This window comes from Seriola aureovittata, chromosome 15 (genome assembly GCF_021018895.1).
Source record: "Seriola aureovittata isolate HTS-2021-v1 ecotype China chromosome 15, ASM2101889v1, whole genome shotgun sequence".
Taxonomy (NCBI): domain Eukaryota; kingdom Metazoa; phylum Chordata; class Actinopteri; order Carangiformes; family Carangidae; genus Seriola; species Seriola aureovittata.
The window spans coordinates 13,510,626-13,529,562 of NC_079378.1; the positions used below are offsets into that span (position 1 = coordinate 13,510,626).

Below are 18,937 nucleotides of genomic sequence, written 5' to 3' on the forward strand. Positions count from 1 at the left end.
AAGTTACGTATACTTAACTTGATTACTACACTACAAAATGTTGGCTTACTTTGTCAAAATAATGACAGCCTAAGTAAAAATGTTGACATTCAAGTGAATGAGAAAGTGGTCTCAGACTTTTGGAACCACAATATATGTGAGAATTTCTATTTAATTTGATCAGTTTCACTTACTGTATCAAAATAATGACTTATGTTCTCAAAATGACCTTGCTCTCCCCATCACTAACACACATTGAGTTATATCAGGTGTAAAGAATAATACAAACATCTTCTTGTTATTCAAAGTACTCTGAAGAGGACTCTGTTCAGCCAACACACACAGTGCAGTACCCCATTGTTGTTTTATGCAAACAGTCTGAAGCTGGCTAGGACGCGCAGAGACATATGCAAATCAGTCAGTGTGGGGTGTACTGCAGAGGTGAATGTTTCTCCACTTAGGAAAATGCCGATGGGCAGCTGTGGATTTCCAAAACTTTTTATCCTAACACAAGCTTCTTTTTGAATAATCAGGGAGACGAACGGGAGCTGGAGCAGCACACACTGTTTACCTGAGGTGAGTCACTCCTCCAACACAGCCTTGTCAATGACTTTTTAATATTGTCACTATTTCATTTCACACAGAAGCTTCGTTTTAATAGGAGCGCATGTGTTGCATGATTTTTCCATACAGTGACGACTGTGGTAGTGCTTTATGGGAATATCTGCCTTGCTTATGAATATTACAACTAGGGATCACACAGGAGTGTGTACAGTTTGTGTGGTGGTGTGTGGAGGGGAGGGCGCATTAGAATAAACTCAAGATCATTTTCCTGGGTGGCCTGAGTGCTTCATTGTCCTGGTAAAGTTACAATCCAGTAGGAAAATCAGCTATATTTATCATTACAGATATTAAGATGAGCACAGACGCCGTGGAACAGTCGGACGCTCCAGCTGAACAGGCAGGTAAGGACATTACACCTTCATTATGGTGCAAGTTAACACTGCTGAATCATCTGAACAAGCAGATAAGTTCAGTAGATGTGACTCAGGAAAAGTGTGCCTGTGTTTATTCTGTCACTGCTGGTGATGCAGGGGTTTCATAGAAAGAGTTTGTTTGTTGTCTTTATATTTGAAAAGGGTGAAAGGTTCATTTTTAAATTTTTTATTAGATTCGTTTCTTTAGAGTCGTATTTTATCTGCTCCACTGTGAAGAGTATATTATGGGAAGCTTACCTGTGTGTCTGTTTATAATTTGTAAGAGATATCTGGAAAAGTCATAAAATTATAGTCTGGATTATCAGAGAGGATAATTGTCGGCTCAAGTACACCAGTGAAATATGTTAAGAAGTTTTAGTACACACTGACTTTTAGGCTGTAGGTTTTTTAAACTGTTCAGTGATCTTTGCTGCTGCAATTTACATCAGGTTTTAGAAACGTTTGCCAAGTTTTCACATGCTGTCTGATTTCACCAGACAGCACGCTTTAGACAACACAATATTCCTCCTACTGATGCCTGATATGGTACAAATAAAAGCTAAAGCAGCAGCATTTTGACTTGCTCCTGTTTCATAGGTAGCCATATGTGTGAGTGTGTGTGCGTGTGTGTGTGTGTGTGTGTGTGTGCGCGCGCGCGTGTGTGTGTGCGTGTGTGTAGACATTGTGGCAGTTGGCTTCTATACCAGGATGCACCTGAGGCTGTTTGCCTGCTGCCCAGGGGCTGAGGATGACAACCAGTAACGAAACAAAACCAGGAACCAGCAACAGAAAATGTGGAACTTTTATTAGACAATGTCTGTGTGAGAGAAGTGAACGGCTGTGTTTCATGGAAGTGCTGAATGTCAATGCTTTTATATGATCAGAAAGACTTGTTATGTGATCAGGTGTCTGCCACAGCAACATTTATTTTCCATGCAGCTTTTATCATTAGTCCTGGCCTGGTCTATTTTCAGGAGGCTTTAACGATTTTATTTTAAAGGGTTGATTCACTCAAATAAAAAAAAAGTTTTTTTTTTTTTTTTTACTTTACCTCTGTTTATATGTGCAGATGTTTTTGGTTTTATTTGTCTGGGTGAGATTTTTGCCTCCATCCAATACAATGGAGGTGAATGGAATATAGTCTGTGGTGTTCCCAACAATGAAAAATAACATTAAAATTTTCAACAGCAAATTATAAATTTAATTCACCTCCACTGCACTGGTGTGCAGGCAGAAATATCAGAGACTAACATGAGAGCTGAGTGGGAAAATATGGGGGTTTGGTGTAATTTGTGTGAATTGACCCTTTGACAACGTTTTGAAATCAGCTAGCAGACAGCAGGGGAGAGACACTTTCACTGGACACTGTGATAGTCCCAGCTCTGTGTTCATAGCTGTGCTCCAGTGTAGATCAGGAGGATCTGCACCTGCACCTGCTCTCTCTGTCCAACTGTATTTCCTCATAATTATGTTTACGTACATTTTGGAAGTGTTCAGTGATATCATTTTTTTGTTTGTTTCTTTTGCACTACATGGAAGTCACTCAGTGTCAAGGCGGATGGTGACCATACAGAGTGCACTATACAGTATAATACCAGAGACCAGAGTTATTGGGGTTTTTTTGGTTTGTTTTGTTGTTTTTGTTTTTTTTAATCCATAGTCCTTTGTGTGGTTCGATTTAGGCAACAAAAGCACTTTGGGTAGGCAAAAGGCTTTCCTTAAACCAAGTGCCTGAACATAACAATAAACAAGCTGAAACATGCTTAAGTTGCTAAGAGCCAGTGAACCAACTCAGCCAACATTTTGCAGATACATTCAGTATTTTTTGTGACTTTGCAGATATGTGTGTTGAAAATGTTTCCTCACTGTCTTGATGAAAACCATGATTCAGACAGACTCTTAAAATTTGCTATTTGCTGTTGCAAATTAAGATTCAAATGTAATTTCTAGGAGGCATGGTTGCTTAGGGGGATTTAACACAGACAACAAATACTGAACTTAAATCATTCAAATCATTCATGTGCTGCTCCACACCACTGTAAAAACCTTTCACATTTAATTTCTGCTTTTTTTTTCTGATACTTTCCCTTCATCCTGTTTTGGTAGATTTTGTTTGCTCCAGAATCTGAAACTGTAAAAAAACGCTAAACTGTGTAATTACACAGAATAGTGCAGAGAAGCAGAACACGCTTCAACAGTATCACAAACTGCATCCAAACAGTTTCAACAAAAACTGAACATTTAAACTTTCATGAAGACGATTGTGTTACTGCATCAGTTTTAGCTGTGTGTACCTAATAAACTGAGTGCATGTCCAGTATAGATGGTATAGAGTCATGGCTATCTGTTTAGTTCTTTTTGGTTTCATCCTTTTTCATTACTAAAGACATTAACACTTTGTTTCCTAACAGGAAAACAGGGTATGTTATCAATCGAAGTGACTGAGTGAATGATCATTACACACCAAATATTAAGCTAGTTCATTTCAAACATTAGTCCAAGCCTGAGGTGAACACTGGAGAGCTGATACTTCAGTTCTGTCCCTGTCCCATACTATACTGTGGCAGTATGCAGGTTTATGTGGCGTGTTCTGAGCAGAAAGAGGACAAAATGAAGTATAAAGAAATCACTATGCTGGATATTTGAGGTTGCTGCTGATGTCCTCTATTGCAATGCAATGCACAAAGGAAACAGAAAAGAAACTCACATATGGAACAGATGGTGGAGAATCAGCTCAAGGCAGATCTCAGAAAACAAACAAACGAAAAAAGTATTAATGCTTAAGAAAGACTTGTTGCTCTCACTTTCTGAAGTTTGAAGTCTGGTAATATTCTATTCATTTTTTATTTTAAATAAATCACTTGAAAAGATCAAAACCAACAATGTGTGTATATCGCCAAAGCCTGATAGCTTGTTCCTCTGTGCCTTACAACTGCATTGTTGTCTAAGTACTATTAAAAACACACGAGTCACACTTTTTCACCAAGGGACATGTTCTTTCATTACCATAAACACATAGTGCGGTTTATTTTGACTGAATGCCATATACACCATCCTGCTGCTGTAAATACTCACTGTGTATTAATCCTCTGCTGAAAATAGTCCCAAAGAAGTGCACAGTTTCTGTCTAGGTAATGCTTGCTAAAAACTACAAAAACTAAAAACTACAGTGCACTGCTTTTTTTTTAGGAAATTACTGAGTAAATTCTTTTTTTATATAAAACTATGTATTTGTGCCTCACTTTTGAAGATTTGTCTTCACTAGCAACTAATGGGCTTGGGGTTGAGGGCCACAGACAGGATCCTGTAGGCAAGTCAGAAAGTATAGATAGACAACTAAGATAGTACCAGCCACTGGTGAACATATTGCTTAATTTACTGCAAAACAGAAAAACGCAGTGATTTTTTTTTTTTTGTATCATAACCCCAAAAACGGTGTGCTATGACAAATATTATATAGTGCTTACAATATACAGTACTATAAATGTATCTAGAATGAAATTGGGAAACAGCTTCTGTGACTGACTGTTCGCAGCAGAAATGTCATATTCAGCCCTGAAGACTAACTGAAGTCAAATAGATAATTGTGCCAAAGGGATGATATCACCCTCCCTGATCCCAGTGCAGCTCATGTGTATTTTGTTCACTTTTACAAAAACATACAAGATGAAATGACGAGTTGAAATAGAACATTTCTAAAAGGTTTTTTTGTGCGTGTGTGTGTATGTGCTTGCTTGTATGTAACCATCGTTTCCAGTATGTGTGCGTGTGAGTGTGTCAATGTGTATGTAGACAGAGCTCTAATACAGGCTTCCTGCACTCAGAGCTGATTTGCATGAGTTGATCATTTCCATACTGGAAGTTTGGCTGTGAAGCTGGTTGTGCTGGGAGAGCAGAACCATAGTAGGGTGGTGGTGAAGTGTGTGTGTGTGTGTGTGTGTGTGTGTGTGTGTGTGTGTGTGTGTGTGTGTGTGTGTGTGTGTGTGTGTGTGTGTGTGTGTGTGTGTGTGTGTGTGTGTGTGTGTGTGTGTGTGTCCAGTTGGGGGTGGGAACGTGGGGTGGAGTGTGTGGGGGTTATAGGTATATTTGCATTGTGCGTCTCCATTAGCTCACTGCCTCTCTCTCATACACACACAGTCCCAAAAGCCCCATTTGACATTCAAATGATGCGAGCTTTATCCAGTTTTATGAACTCTCCTCCTCTATCAGCTCCCTCCCTGTCCTCACCACATACACTCCACAACGAATGCTGTATATTTCAGGAGGAAAACTGCACTTCTTGAAAAGACTTCTCAGAAGTGTGTTTTTCTACACACTACTGTGTGTGTGAACTATCAGTTGTGGTGTATGAAGTAGTAAAAGTCTTAATGCCACATTGAAAAATAAAATACCCTATTACAAGCAGAGGTCCTGCAGTGAAAATGTTACGCAAGTATAATCAGGAGAATATACTTAAAGTAGGCTATCAAAAATATATATACCCAATGCAGACAAACAGCCCGTCTGACTATTGGCCTATCATCAGATCACTATTAATGTGTAAGCAGCATTTTACTGTTGTAGCTGAGGTGCAACCAGTTTTTGAATATTTCATTAATGGCTGCAACTAATGGCTATTTTCATTATGGATTCATTTGGTTACCATTTAAAATAATGATGAATTATTGCCAACAGCCAAAATGACACCTTCAAATTGCTTGTTTTGTGTAACATTTTATCTTTGGATCATGTTAGAAATAAATGCACTTACTTTGACACATTTTCCTTCAACTGGTGCATTTTGTATATCCATAAATAAATCAAATCAAATCAAAAACAAACTGCTCAGAAAACTGCTGCCAAAGGCCAAAACATTCGGCCTTGTTTTGCAGTAATTGTTTTCACTCAATTTATTTTGAAATAAAATTAGATAAAAATCCACTGATGCAGTCTGAAAAGGATGTCATTGAAGCTGTAAAAAGAGAAAGATTTAGTGGTGAAATAACAGTATAAACACATGTAGCTAACACAGAATGCTAACAGACTAAATATGATTGTTATATGTTTTAATTTATTCTGAGTCAAAGACCATAATTTTAATAATCTGAATCTCTCTCTCTCTTTTCTTACATTTAGGGCAAAACGGAATCGACTTCAATCGACAAGTGAGTATCAGAGTTCAAAATAACTTCCTGCACTTCCTTAGTTCCAATTCCTATGAATGAGGATTTCCATGAATGGGGTCTCTGTCATCAGCAGGCTTTGGATTGCTTTGTGTAACATGTAGTAATCTTTTCCTGTTTGCAAGCATGCTTAGGCCCTGTTCAAGCCTGGCATTGACATGCGTCAGGTGATCCGATCACTAGTGGGCAGCTCTGAGTGCGTCAGTTCACACCTGGCATTAGAATGCATCTCCACATGTGTCTCTGGTGACCGTTTGGGATCAGATCTCGCTTTCCCGCTTCATATGCAAATAAATATGTACATAATTTCTGTTTGCAAACACCAAATGTGTTGTTGTTTTTAATGGACGGGAGGGAGAAATGCACTTCCTGGGCTTCGTCTGCCAGAAATTAAAAGAAGAAGAAGGAATCAAGTCAAAAATCGAAATATATCTCTATGGGCTTTTCAAAAGTTTTCAGACAGCCACTAAATTAGTATGAATGTGGTCACTCAGACCACATTTGGAGTTGGTCTGGGAGGGAATGTCAGTGTGTCTTGGGTGCATTCACACCTGTATTTAGAGCTGTCCACATGTGATCAGGTCACATAAGACACATGTTAATGCCAGGTCTGAACAGGGCCTTAGACAAAGTGATGTTTGTATCCAGCACAGTGGGTGAAACTCTGATGATGCCTTTTTAAGGACAGACATGGATCAAATTTATGTCTTAATCTTTGGCAAAAACATGAAGTAACTTATACACATGTTGCTACACCATCCATCTCCATCAGTTTTTGTATGTTTGGCTTTTATTTAATGCAATTTTTAGAAGATTTTACTCAAGTAAGTGTAAATAGTGCATCATTTGAGGACTATTTTCGGTGGTGGATTAATACACATTTTGTGTTCTAATGTAGTGGTTTCCAATTAGTACTTTCAAACCCCTTGTTGAAAGTAGTTTTAACCAAAGAGTGAAATTGTCTATAAAAAGATATTTGATTTTGAAAAATTGTTTAGGCTCATTGCAGCTGTGTGGCTCACTCATGTGTTTTGAAAGGTGATTCAAACAATCGAGCTCTGACACAGAGGGATAAGATCAATCAGACTTCAGCAGATAGGCAATTCTTGTTGGGATGATCAATTCATTGTTGGTTTCATGGGATTTGTTGAAGAAAGAAAAATACAAAAGATCACAAGACTTTAAGTCTGTATTCTTTGGAAGACTTAATAACGAAGTTCAGTTGGAATATAAACAGCCCAGAGCCATGTGAATGATACCAAATGTACCTTTACCCGAGACATGAGGCCCAACTGACTTTTAGATGGCTAACATCCCCAGGATAAACTACCTGCTCTCCCCACAGACTGTCAATAATGACTGCCATCTCTTTATAAACATCTCAGATGGTTTGCAGCTATTTGGATACTTCTCCAAACATTGTTATTGTACCTTTCTTTCAGAGCTCATGCTTCCAGGAAGTGCCATGGCTTTCAGGGGTTGAAGGGGATGGTGGCGAGGGGAGGGGAGAGGGGGAGGGATATTTGCATACTGGCTTGCCCAAGGGGAGGGAAGGAGTCATCACTCTTTGTCACTCTTTGTGTAATGTTTAGTAACCAAACTGGTCCTGGAGTTACTGTGTGTGTGTGTGTGTGTGTGTGTGTGTGTGTGTGTGTGTGTGTGTGTGTCTGGGGGTGGGGTTGAAAAGGTACATACAGGAAAGGACACGATTATTTACTAAAAAAGTCCCACATGCATGTATGTGTATCTGTGTGAGATTAGTACAAATCATCCAATCAATCAATCAATCAATCAATCAATCAATCAATCAATCAATCAATCAATCAATCAATCAATCAATCAGTCAATCAATCAATCAATCAATCATTATTGTTTTGTATTGTTTGTCTCATCATTTATGTAGCTTTAGTTTTAATATTTATGTATGTATGATTTTCCATCAGGTAGTTATTGTAACACTGAAACATTAAATATGTATGCACAAGTTTCCCATCCTCTCAGCTTTTCTAAAATTTATTTTTTTAATCTGTTCATAAGTAAGACAGTTAATGCTGTGCTTTCGATGTCTTAGATAAAGACAGAGGACATCAACGACTCACCTCATACAGCTTCCTCGCTGAAGACATGTCACCTGACACAGAGTACTCCAGTGCATGGTCAGCTCACTGGGGTAAGACACAGACTCTGGTTATTTTACATCTAAGCATGTCGTCTCTGAGTTTATGAGCCTTTCATCAGAGTCCGGCTTTCACAAAGGGGCAGTGTTGGAAGAACTATTCAGATTTACTTCAGTAAAAGTAGAAATACAACACCGTAAATCTTACTTAAAGGAGCAACGATCAAAAATGTTGTATAACATCTGAAAGACATTTAACAGCCCACTTTATGGACTTATATCTCTGCCTGTGCTGTATCAGTTTTTACAATTTTTTTTTTAAACCTGTCTCTTGCCATTCCCAAAACTCTATGTACGTGCAGAACAGAATCACTGCAGTCCCCCGTTTCAGCAAGACACTTTGAAGACACAAAGAAATTTGTACACATTGTCGGTCACTTGTACGCCATTTTTTCATCGTACACACGTGCTAATAAGACTTTATGATGTGCAGGAAGGTTGTTGAAATTGTTATGTAAGTGGAGTACATGCTCTATATGTTGTCAGCTAAATGCAGAATGGCCCCTCTCAGAGTGCAGTATATTCTATATATATTCTATCACTGAGTTATTATTGCAGATCCATGTAAGAAACATTGTAATTGTAGTTTCCATGTAAAGGTGAGTTAAGACTAAATCTTTTGTCGCTGTGTGTTTTGTTTTGCTCCAGGAGCTCACCTCTCTCCACACCATGCAGCAGCTGGTTCTGATGCCACCGTCTCACCTGTCTTCTCCCTCCCCTTTTCTGCTCTCCCAGAGCCCCACCAGTCACCAAGGTGGGGTCTTAAAAACAACTTCCACTGCAGAGAATTAATTTCATTCAGTCCCTCAAAATGTTTCTTCTGTGGTCAGGATTTCTGAAAAAAAATGGCTGGTCGGGATGAATTTGGGGGAAATGTGCATAACATCAGGGCTGAGTCATATGAAGTAATATAATCCACAGATTATATGATGCAGTCATACAAAATGGTATTTTAGATTTGATTCTTCAGCCTAATGTGGATTCAGTGAAGTGTGTAAAAGCAGAAAAGGAAAATAGATGATATTGTCATACAGTGTGATTTGTCCTTCTTTTTTTTTTTAACTAACTTAAAAGCTACTCAGGGGGAAAATCAGAGGCTGTAGATTTCAATGCATCATAACAGCTCAACATGAACTTGTCATAGTTTGTTACTTTAGAAATTACACACACATGTATTCCCATGGACGAATGGTCAACTGGCAAGATGTCTTGTTATTGAAGGAACTTTTTAACTTTTATTGAAATGCACTCATTTGTTTTCTTTCTTTTGAGTGGGAAGTACAGAGTCAGGAGGCTGTTAGCCTAGCTTAGCATAAAGACTGGGAGCATGGCGGAAACAGCTAGTCTGTCTTTGTCCAAAGTTAAAAGATGAACCCTGCACCACCTCTAAAGCTGCATGTTTGTGATGTTGTACCTTGTTATGTTTAATCCATACACAAACATAAACATAAAGACTATTCACAATTATAGGGGGGGGGGGGGGGGTGAACAGCAGTTTATCCATTCACCAAGCTCACCAATTGAGATGTCTTTAATTTGTCCATAAACAGAAATATAAGTACTACAATTAGTGGGAGTCTTGTTGCCACAAACAGATAACTGATCAAAAACCTGCTGTTTTTCCTTTGCAGCTCTCCTGCAGCAGAACCTGCTGTCCCTTCCTAGCCAGAGTCAAACTAGTCTTCTTCAGCATCAACCTGGACTGGCTCTTACTCCACAGGTAAATCAAGACCACTTCCTGTCTATACACACATCGGCCCAAAGTGTAAGGTTGCAAGAATGTGACATTGGCTAATGTGACGTGTGCTGTTTAAAGCAGCTACAATCAATATTTCTATATCAAAAATGGATATCATGACAACTTGTATGTGGAAAGTGTCGCTCATAGTGAAAAACCCACAGACAATTCAACCAACTCTGCAGTTCTCCTCAGCTCAAGGGAGCTTTTTGGCATTTTTACTCACCGGTTTGGTTTTATATCCTGCAACTTTACTTTTGATTTACTGTCACCGCTCTCAGCAGGCGAGACTTGCTGGTGAACATAGTGGAGCATTTAGCAGCTAAACAGCCAGGTATTAACATCTGGCAAAATTGTATGCCCCAGAAAAGTAAACACCTGATCATCACTTCTTTTACATCACCTCAAACTGAAGATCTTTTTTTTCTGTGATGTTTGTCTGATCCAGGCTATGAGTCGCTCTGGTCTGGCAGGGTCATCTATGGAGACCCACATGGACATGTCTCACCTACAGATGCCCAAACACATGTCGGTACCACCACAGGAAGAACCCAGTGATCTGGAGGAACTGGAACAATTTGCGAAAGCATTCAAACAAAGACGCATCAAACTGGGCTTCACTCAGGTAATGAAAAGAAAGAACCCCACTTGGTTTTCCTTTGAAGACCCTGAAAACTGAAAACAAAAATCTCAATCAGCTTCCTTCTGGTGCCATTATGGTCTTACATAAGTACATCATTTTCTGCCAAAGTTTGGTCTCTTCACATTTTCTGTAATTGTGTTTTGAAATGAGCAGCGCTCAGTTGGAAAAATTATGACATCTATACACTTCCACACACCAATCAGGAATTAGCAACGTCCGAATGAAATTTTGATGACAATTGTGGGGTTGATGGCTTATGCTGAGAGCACTGTCAATGAAATATGATTGAACCACACCCACACAGTCCTCATGAAGCAGATTTACTTTCAAACCTAAAACATTTTTGCTTCCATATGTCCCAGGTAGCTCCCTCAGGTTTTATTTGTTGTTACAAGACCTGGGTTACAGTGCTGAGACTTATAGGTAACTCTTTTTGCCCCACAACATACTGCATGATTCTTTCCAATTTACAGTGTAATTTTTTTGCAGTATTATTTTTTACAGTGTACCAGTACAGTATGTATCGATACATGTAAGTAAAAGTGGACAAAAGGAATTATTTGTGTGCAGGGTAGTTGTTGTTCAGCAGGTCTTATTGTACCTGGTAATGACAGAATAAGAACCTGTTGGTTAAAACATACCTACAGTATATGTTCGTTTGAAGTTCCCAGATTGTTACCCCCTTATTCCCTATGTCCACATCTTGTTCCTGTCAGTACGTACTGTACTGTACCGTACTGTACTGGCTGACTGTTACGACCAAAGGTTACATGATGAATTGATAAGAATTGCGATGTACATGGCGGGTCATAAAGTGTTAACCTTTATTACAGCTTTGGTCTTATTTTCATATTTGCCATCTTGCCTGTGGCGACTGACTGTACTGTTACTGTAGTTGTGTTCACGCATTAGATTATTAGCGGCATTTCAGATGTGTACACCTTCAGTTTTCATTCTGAATAAAGTGGTTAAACTGTTGACTTGTTTTCAACCTTTCTGGTTGTCTCATGTTTGTTGCCCCGCTGGACCTGTAGCAACGTCACTGTGTTTCCAGATCTCACTCCAACTACTTTCATAGGCTAAGTACAATGATAACCTAAAGGACAGAGATGATGGACAAAACTGTGGAAATATGAAGTTGAAATACACAAGAATGATTCTTTAATAATAACTACATGTTGGACCTGTACAAATACTTAACAATACACATTTGGTACTGCTTTTGCTTGGATCCGAAATTTATTTAGAGAGTAATGTAAAGTGATTAACCCTCAGAAGACAATACATTTTTCAGAAGGATGGTTTCATGTTTGCAGTGATCAGATTTAAGGATCTATTTAGGGTTCAACTTTTGTTTCTCAGTCTGGACTGACACTAATGACGTGAGATGTGGTTGAGAGCCCTGGAAAAAAGATAGTATCTAAACTAGAGTTAAATTTTTTTTGTCAGACTGATCAAATAGGCTTTACTATGTGCTAAGATCTACTTTTGACTTTTCCATGCAAGGATGATCATGGTTAATGTGTGTGTCTGTGTCTTCTACCACAGGGAGATGTTGGCCTTGCAATGGGAAAACTGTACGGGAATGATTTCAGCCAGACCACAATCTCTCGCTTTGAGGCTCTCAACCTCAGCTTCAAAAACATGTGCAAGCTCAAACCTCTTCTGGAGAAATGGCTTAGTGACGCAGGTACATTTCTATTTTTATTACAGTAGCACTGATGATTTTGGCTTGATGTGAAATCCTCTCTGTAAGTAGAATTTTAAGAGGAGCAACAGAATTAAAGTAAAGTATTTAACAAAAATATTATTTCAATCCAGACATCTTACTGATCTTCAGTATTATCAATTATATTATATTATTTTTTATATATATTATATTATTTTATATTATTAGATGTTAAATAATAATACAGATGTATGTATCTGTAACAATTTAAGGCGACAGAAATATAAAAAAAAGAAAAAAAAGAAAAAGAAATAGTTTAAAAGTTTGAATAGAATACCTGCCAGGATGAGACAGGTTCTTCAATGGGCTGTTTTGCCTGCCCCCACCCCACCCCCCCACCCCCCCACCCCCACCACCACCACCACCACCACCATCATTGTCTAGGATCACCACTGCTCATGTTATTGGTTACACCTGCGGTTTTCCTGCTATGACCTGTCAAAATGTTTGCTGTGTTGCTGTCATCTGAGAAAAGGAGATGATGGAGGTATCAACCAGCGAGTTGCATATTTCAGCAAGCCAAAACAAGACAAGTAATAGAATTGACGGGACCTAAAAAACTAAAAAGAAAAAAAACTTGTTGAGCAGAAAGACAACTTTGCATAAACTGTGACAAAAAAGAAATATGCTCTAAAAGTCAGGTTTTTATTGCAGTAATCACTTACCTGATGTAATAGCTGTTGAAAAGTGATGTCCATGTTACATGTGTTTTTGCATTAGAGAACTCACCTTCTGACGCGATGAGCAACCCTACTGCTCTGCCGCCCCTCATGGAGGGCTACGGCCGCAAGCGGAAAAAGAGGACAAGCATTGAAACGAACATCAAGATGACTCTGGAGAAACGCTTCATTGATGTGAGTTCAAGACTGAATCTATACTATACTATACATTTTTATAGTGAAACTGATCTTTTTTTCTAAGTTATTAATTGTGTATATGTCTGTGAATGACATTAGGTATTAACAGACATTAATAAACAATTATGTCTGCTTTGTATTTGCTACATTATAATGTGTTGTAAACCATTTGTCCAATGTTTATACACTGTAAAGGACTGTAAAGAGTGCCAGAATTTTAACATTGTCATTGTGAACATGTTGCCCACCAAGCATGACTTATTCATGGCAGATGTCCTAACCTTCCCAATACAAACATTATAAGGAGGGAGTCGTGAACATTTTTGATTTTCAGAACCCCAAGCCCAACTCCGAGGAGATAACCCTGATCTCAGAGCAACTGTCCATGGAGAAGGAGGTGGTTCGAGTTTGGTTCTGTAATCGACGTCAGAAGGAAAAGAGGATCTACTGCCCAGTGGCTAGTTTACCTGTCAAATCACACAGCTACAACTCCAGAATGGTTAGCTTGTCTAAAACACCTATCTGTTTCACGTACAAACACTTAGGACTGTTAAACTGTGGCAGATGCGTGAGCAGCTGAAATATTATACTATTGTCATGTGACACTTTGTACTTTCCCTTTAATTCATGGTCCACGTTACATTCACATTCATGGATCGCTTTCTTAAATTTGACTAATATGCTAATGCTAAAATCCTACTGAGGCGTAGAGACAAGCGTAGCACCAGCAGTGGCTGAAGTTCTCGCCTCGCTGCAGGGGTACGTAGGGGGTGGGCAGTGTGCCATGACATCACACGTGTGTGTGTGCTTACAAGCGCAAGATTTTCAACTCTGTGATTAATTTGGGAAATTTGCTTTTTCACTTTCTGAGAGTAAAGATTTTAGCCTAGCTTAGCAATAAAGACTGGAAGCATGGGGAAATGTTAAATGTGCATCTATCATCACCACACCACGCTTTACTTTAAGCTCCCTTGCAAACTAAAGGACAGAGAAGTCCTAAATGAAACTTTAATTATCTATGTCATGGCAGCAGATGAAAAAACAGATCAATCATCAAGCCACCACTGAGCTCATGAAATAAATAATTGAGTCTTAAACCTTCAGTGTGCAAGAGCTTTTACAGCTGACATTGACTTGACACACATTTTTCCCTTGAGCATCATTTTAAAAAATCAAAAACAGTTGAAGTCAGAAAAATGCAGATCCTGTAGGTATTGTGATACACTGCTGAATATGGAACGTCGTAAAGCAAGTATATTTTACAATACAAATGTAAAGTAGGTTTTATCTAATATATTTTCACATTGTTTCAGGCCTCGGCATCCAGATCCTACAGCCCTCTGGCTTCAGGTGGAGGCAAGTTCTGTTTCCTACATTCACCTATTGACTATGAGCCTCTCGTTGTAACCTGATTATGATTCACTCCTTTGTGACAACTGTATGTAACGATATGCTTCCCTGCGTTACTGTTGCATTTTACAACACTAGTTTGAATGTTCATTCTTGACCTTGGAAGCAACATACAGTAACATTTTCATCTCTTATTTTAATATCCAGAGCTAATTCGCACATTAATCCAACATATACTGAAAAAAGTATGTGTGAATATTCAGTAATGTTTTGACCTTTTCTTTCCAGTTTCATCAAATTCCTCTCCAAACAGTGCCAGCCGTGAAGCTTCCCCCAACGGCTTGTCCACAGCCTCTTTAACATCTCAGGGCAACCCAGCTTCCTACAGCACACCAGGGTAACAGACCTTCACCTAACACCCCTTGAGGCAGCTTTTCTCTCATACTATTAGTAGATACTGGAGCCTTTCAACTTGTTCAACTTGTTCCATTTAAAATCTATTACCTGACATTTTTGAAGGAATAGTTCAATATTTTGTTAAATTCATTTAGTCTGAAAGTGAGTTGAGAAGAACAATATCAAGCAAGGCAAACAAAACAAAATAACAACACTAGAGTCAGTAAGCAAGAGAAAAGTTATTGAGAATAGTCTTGGTATTAGAGTATCGATCTTTAGGAGACATTGCAGATTATTTCAAGACATTGTTGCACTTACTACATGTACACTGCCTTGATACATGTACATTAAATATGAAGCTACTGCCAGCAACTAGTTAGCTTAGCTTAGCATAAAGCGTGGACACAGGAAACAGCTAGCCTGGCTACCAGCACCTCTAATGTTCATCAATTACCATGTTATAATCTTCTCATTTATTCTTTTTGTATTGGAAGAAAAATGTAAAAATGACCCGATTGGTGGTTTTACAGGGAGTTGTGTGCCAGACAGTTTTTTTGACAGACATGAGAATATTATTATTACCTAAAATGTTGGACTATTTCTTTAAGTTAATTATCAAGAGTTAATTGCTTGAAGAAGTTATATTTTCTGTCGCTTTTATTTTTCTGAGTGAATAATCCTGTGACCTTCCCTTTTCAGCTCCTGGTACCGCACGTGGAATCCTGCTGCATATCACTGATATGAAACATGAACTGTATCATATGAAGCTTTTAAAGATTTTTTTTTTGTTTGTTTGTTTTTGTTTGAGAAGGATGTACACTGAAGATGTGACAGAGTTACACAATATCCCTGTTATGAACAGGGGTTACAACCACAGGCTAAAACTTTTAATGAACTCGTGAGACAAAACAACAGCACAAGCCGAGGACTGCGACACACCACAAATCTGTCAACAGTCAAGCTCTCACGCATCCCAACGGCCTGAGGCTGTTTGGTTTGCGTTCATGTGACTCTTTACTCTCCTTAAATCAGCTGCAAAAGATGAAGAATACACAGAAAAAGGCACACAGTGACAGATAACAGAAACACTGGGGGGAGTTCTCACGTGTTCTTGCCCGTATGCTCATGGCTTGGATGTTTAACTGCCAAGACTCAAATAATGTGTTTTTGAATGCTGACGGATTCAGGTCCAGATTCACTAAGATTGTGTGTGAAGCTTTTCCTTACGACATCTACAATGATCTTTGTTGTTGCTGTTATGATGTGTTTTTATGTTCACATTTTAGTGTTGTGTTAGTGAATTTGACGTAATCCTACATTGCGTACTGCTAGCCTGTCTAAATAAATATGCAGCCAAAACAAAGGGAATAAACTGAATTTACATCTGCATGTTCATGGCTTGTGCAAAACGGTCTTTCATTGACCATTGCAAGATACCATAAGTGAACAGAACGGCTTTTTGTTTGGTCATTTTAGTTCTTTAGGGATAATTCTGGTTTATTACACCATTTTTCTTATTAGTTTTAATCACACTGTACTGACCAAATAAATAATTGAAATCTGGGAAAATGTTGATACTGCAACAAAGGCCAGCGGGGGCAAGAAACATGATCAACCAAGAAAACTCTGTGCACACTACTCTGGCCTGAACAGTATGTTAAAGTTGAACCAGACAGTCAGTCTATTACAATAGTCAAAATTTTTTATTGTTTCTTCCAAACAAGTTTGTCTAACCTGGAGGTTTTGTCCTGAACACACTGTTTTCTGGCAAAGTTGGAAATGTTCTGGGCGACATTTGAATCAAAATGCAACGACGGTTGTTGGGTCGTTTTCTCTCATTCAAACCATCAAACCACACCCACTCAATCCTAATGGAACAGGTTAGCTTTGTTTTTGAGTCTTAAACTTTTCATAACCAAAGATGTGTTTTTGTTCAACAAACTTTGGATTTGATTATTTCAGATTTTGTCATGAATAAACAGAAATACTTAACATTTGAAACCAAGTTTCAGGGACTTTAAACAAATCTCCAGTGAATCTCAGCCTTAGTTTGTGTGTTAAGGTCTCAGTTTACTGCAAATTGATTCGTTTTTAGTCATTAGTCCACCATAAGTCAAAACTCAAAGTCAGGGAGAAAAGCCTGGCATCACAGCCTCCTCTTGACTGCATACCACTTCCTTCCTGATCTCTACATCTTTTGTTTGGCTCTGTAGTCTTCATGTGATGAACTGTACAAAGGTTGATTATGGCCTACTCTTTTTGACAGTCATTGGTAGTAACCATGGTGTTGCACTCGTTTGTACACACAAAAGGTGATTGACAGATGTTTATGCCCTGTCGTTCGTTGTAAATGTAATTCAGCAGTTGTAGTTGATGTGTTATGCCATCCGCTGGAGTGTTTTTTCAATCATGTATTTTCATTTGACGTCCTGTCACCCAGCAGTGTGACTCCACATCTTCTCTTAGAAAGTGTCAACTTTGCTGATTGGTGAAAAAAGGGTGGCAATATTATGTATTATTGATATTGTTATTGTCAACAAAGTTTAGATTTCCCTACCCTGTCTGTGGCTCTCAGCCCCAAGACCACTGGCGCCTAGTGAAAATGTAAATCCCTTTTTTTAAAAGGCTCAGTTTTCCTGATTTCCTTAAACAGCTGGGCCCTGTAGTTTTTCAGCAAACAGCAAACAACATTTTGAAAGGAAGTAAACTGTGTATTTGTTAGGGACTATTTTCAGCTGTGGATTAATACACATTTAGTGAGTATTTCTGGTAGCAAATATCTAAGGCCAAATTTGTGTTAATGAATGAACATGTGCAACTCAATGGCTCATTATTCGTTAAAATGTTTTTGGTCAAAAATGAAACCTTCACGAGACTTTCCCTTTAATCTGGATGTGAGGATGCGAGTCAAGCCCATTTTTATTTATGTAGCGCCAAATCACAACAACTTGCAGCCGGGGCTTTTGTTTGATTTGTCTCTTATTTTGTGCTTGTTTTTGCCCTGTTTCATACAGACACTCATAAAACTGCCTTTCAGACCTCAAGTCAAGGTCTGACTACTCTTGTTTGTTTGCTTGTTTAGTTACCTTTGTTAATTAATTTCTGTTTTGAGTGTCTTTTGTATATTTTATTTTAGAGAAAATGTTTTGCAGTGGTATGGAACTCAGCAAAGTAACTCATGACTTCATCATTCAAATAAAACCAGCCACTATAATTGTGATGTTATATAATGTTACAGCAGGTACTTGCTTAAAGAGTAAAGTTTTTACTGATGTAACTGAAGCTACCATGGTAAATGTTAAAAGTGGGTACAGTACCATATGATCCTCTGAGTGTCAGGGAATCAATGGTCTTCACCTCCTGCTCCAGGGACCTAATTCATTTCTATTTACTGTCATTAAACAGAACATGTCAGTCCTGGGTTTGATTTTCTTTCTTTTTACCTCCACCATGGAGGTGGTGTTTTCATCCCTGTTTGTTTGTTTATCAGCAGGATTACGCAATAAGTACTGAACTGATTTGCACTAAATTTGGTGGAGTGATGGGGAATGGGCCAGAGAAGAAGCCATTTTATTTTGTTGTGAATCTGGTGAAAAGGGTGAATCCAGGAATTTTTCATCACTTTCCTTAATAAAAAAATAATGTATGGACTTTGATGTAAAAAAAAAATCAGACAAATCTATGGTGTTGAGATCTATGACTATGATCTGGTGACAGTAGGGATTGTGTGGCCTTGGCTGAAGGATGCACTCTGCTGAGTGCAATTCTAGTTTTAAGTATCTAAACATTTAATATATGATTTAATAACACAACGACATTATAAACCATTTATTAAATGTTTACATTCTATTGATGAACCGTGAAATATAATTTTCCTGAACTGTTGAGTATTGTGAGTATGCAGGATAACACAGAAAAAGACAAAATTAA

At 38.4% G+C, this 18,937-nt stretch overlaps 1 protein-coding gene across 2 annotated transcripts; it reads left to right on the forward strand.

Annotated features, from left to right (window-relative positions):
* Positions 1-395: 395 nt before the first annotated feature.
* Positions 396-18,559, forward strand: pou2f3 (POU class 2 homeobox 3). 2 transcript variants are annotated; one of them, XM_056397023.1, is made up of 13 exons: positions 397-555; positions 888-944; positions 6,072-6,100; positions 8,190-8,288; positions 8,943-9,048; positions 9,926-10,014; positions 10,481-10,657; positions 12,224-12,365; positions 13,125-13,258; positions 13,596-13,760; positions 14,575-14,617; positions 14,900-15,008; positions 15,707-18,559. In XM_056397023.1, the coding sequence occupies exons 2-13, from the start codon at positions 896-898 to the stop codon at positions 15,744-15,746; spliced, it is 1,182 nt and encodes a 393-aa protein (XP_056252998.1). In that variant the 5' UTR covers positions 397-555; positions 888-895; the 3' UTR covers positions 15,747-18,559. The 2 variants fall into 2 exon arrangements, with proteins under 2 accessions (XP_056252999.1, XP_056252998.1); XM_056397024.1 differs by lacking the exon at positions 8,190-8,288 and having other exon boundaries at positions 396-555.
* The last annotated feature ends 378 nt before the right edge of the window (positions 18,560-18,937 follow it).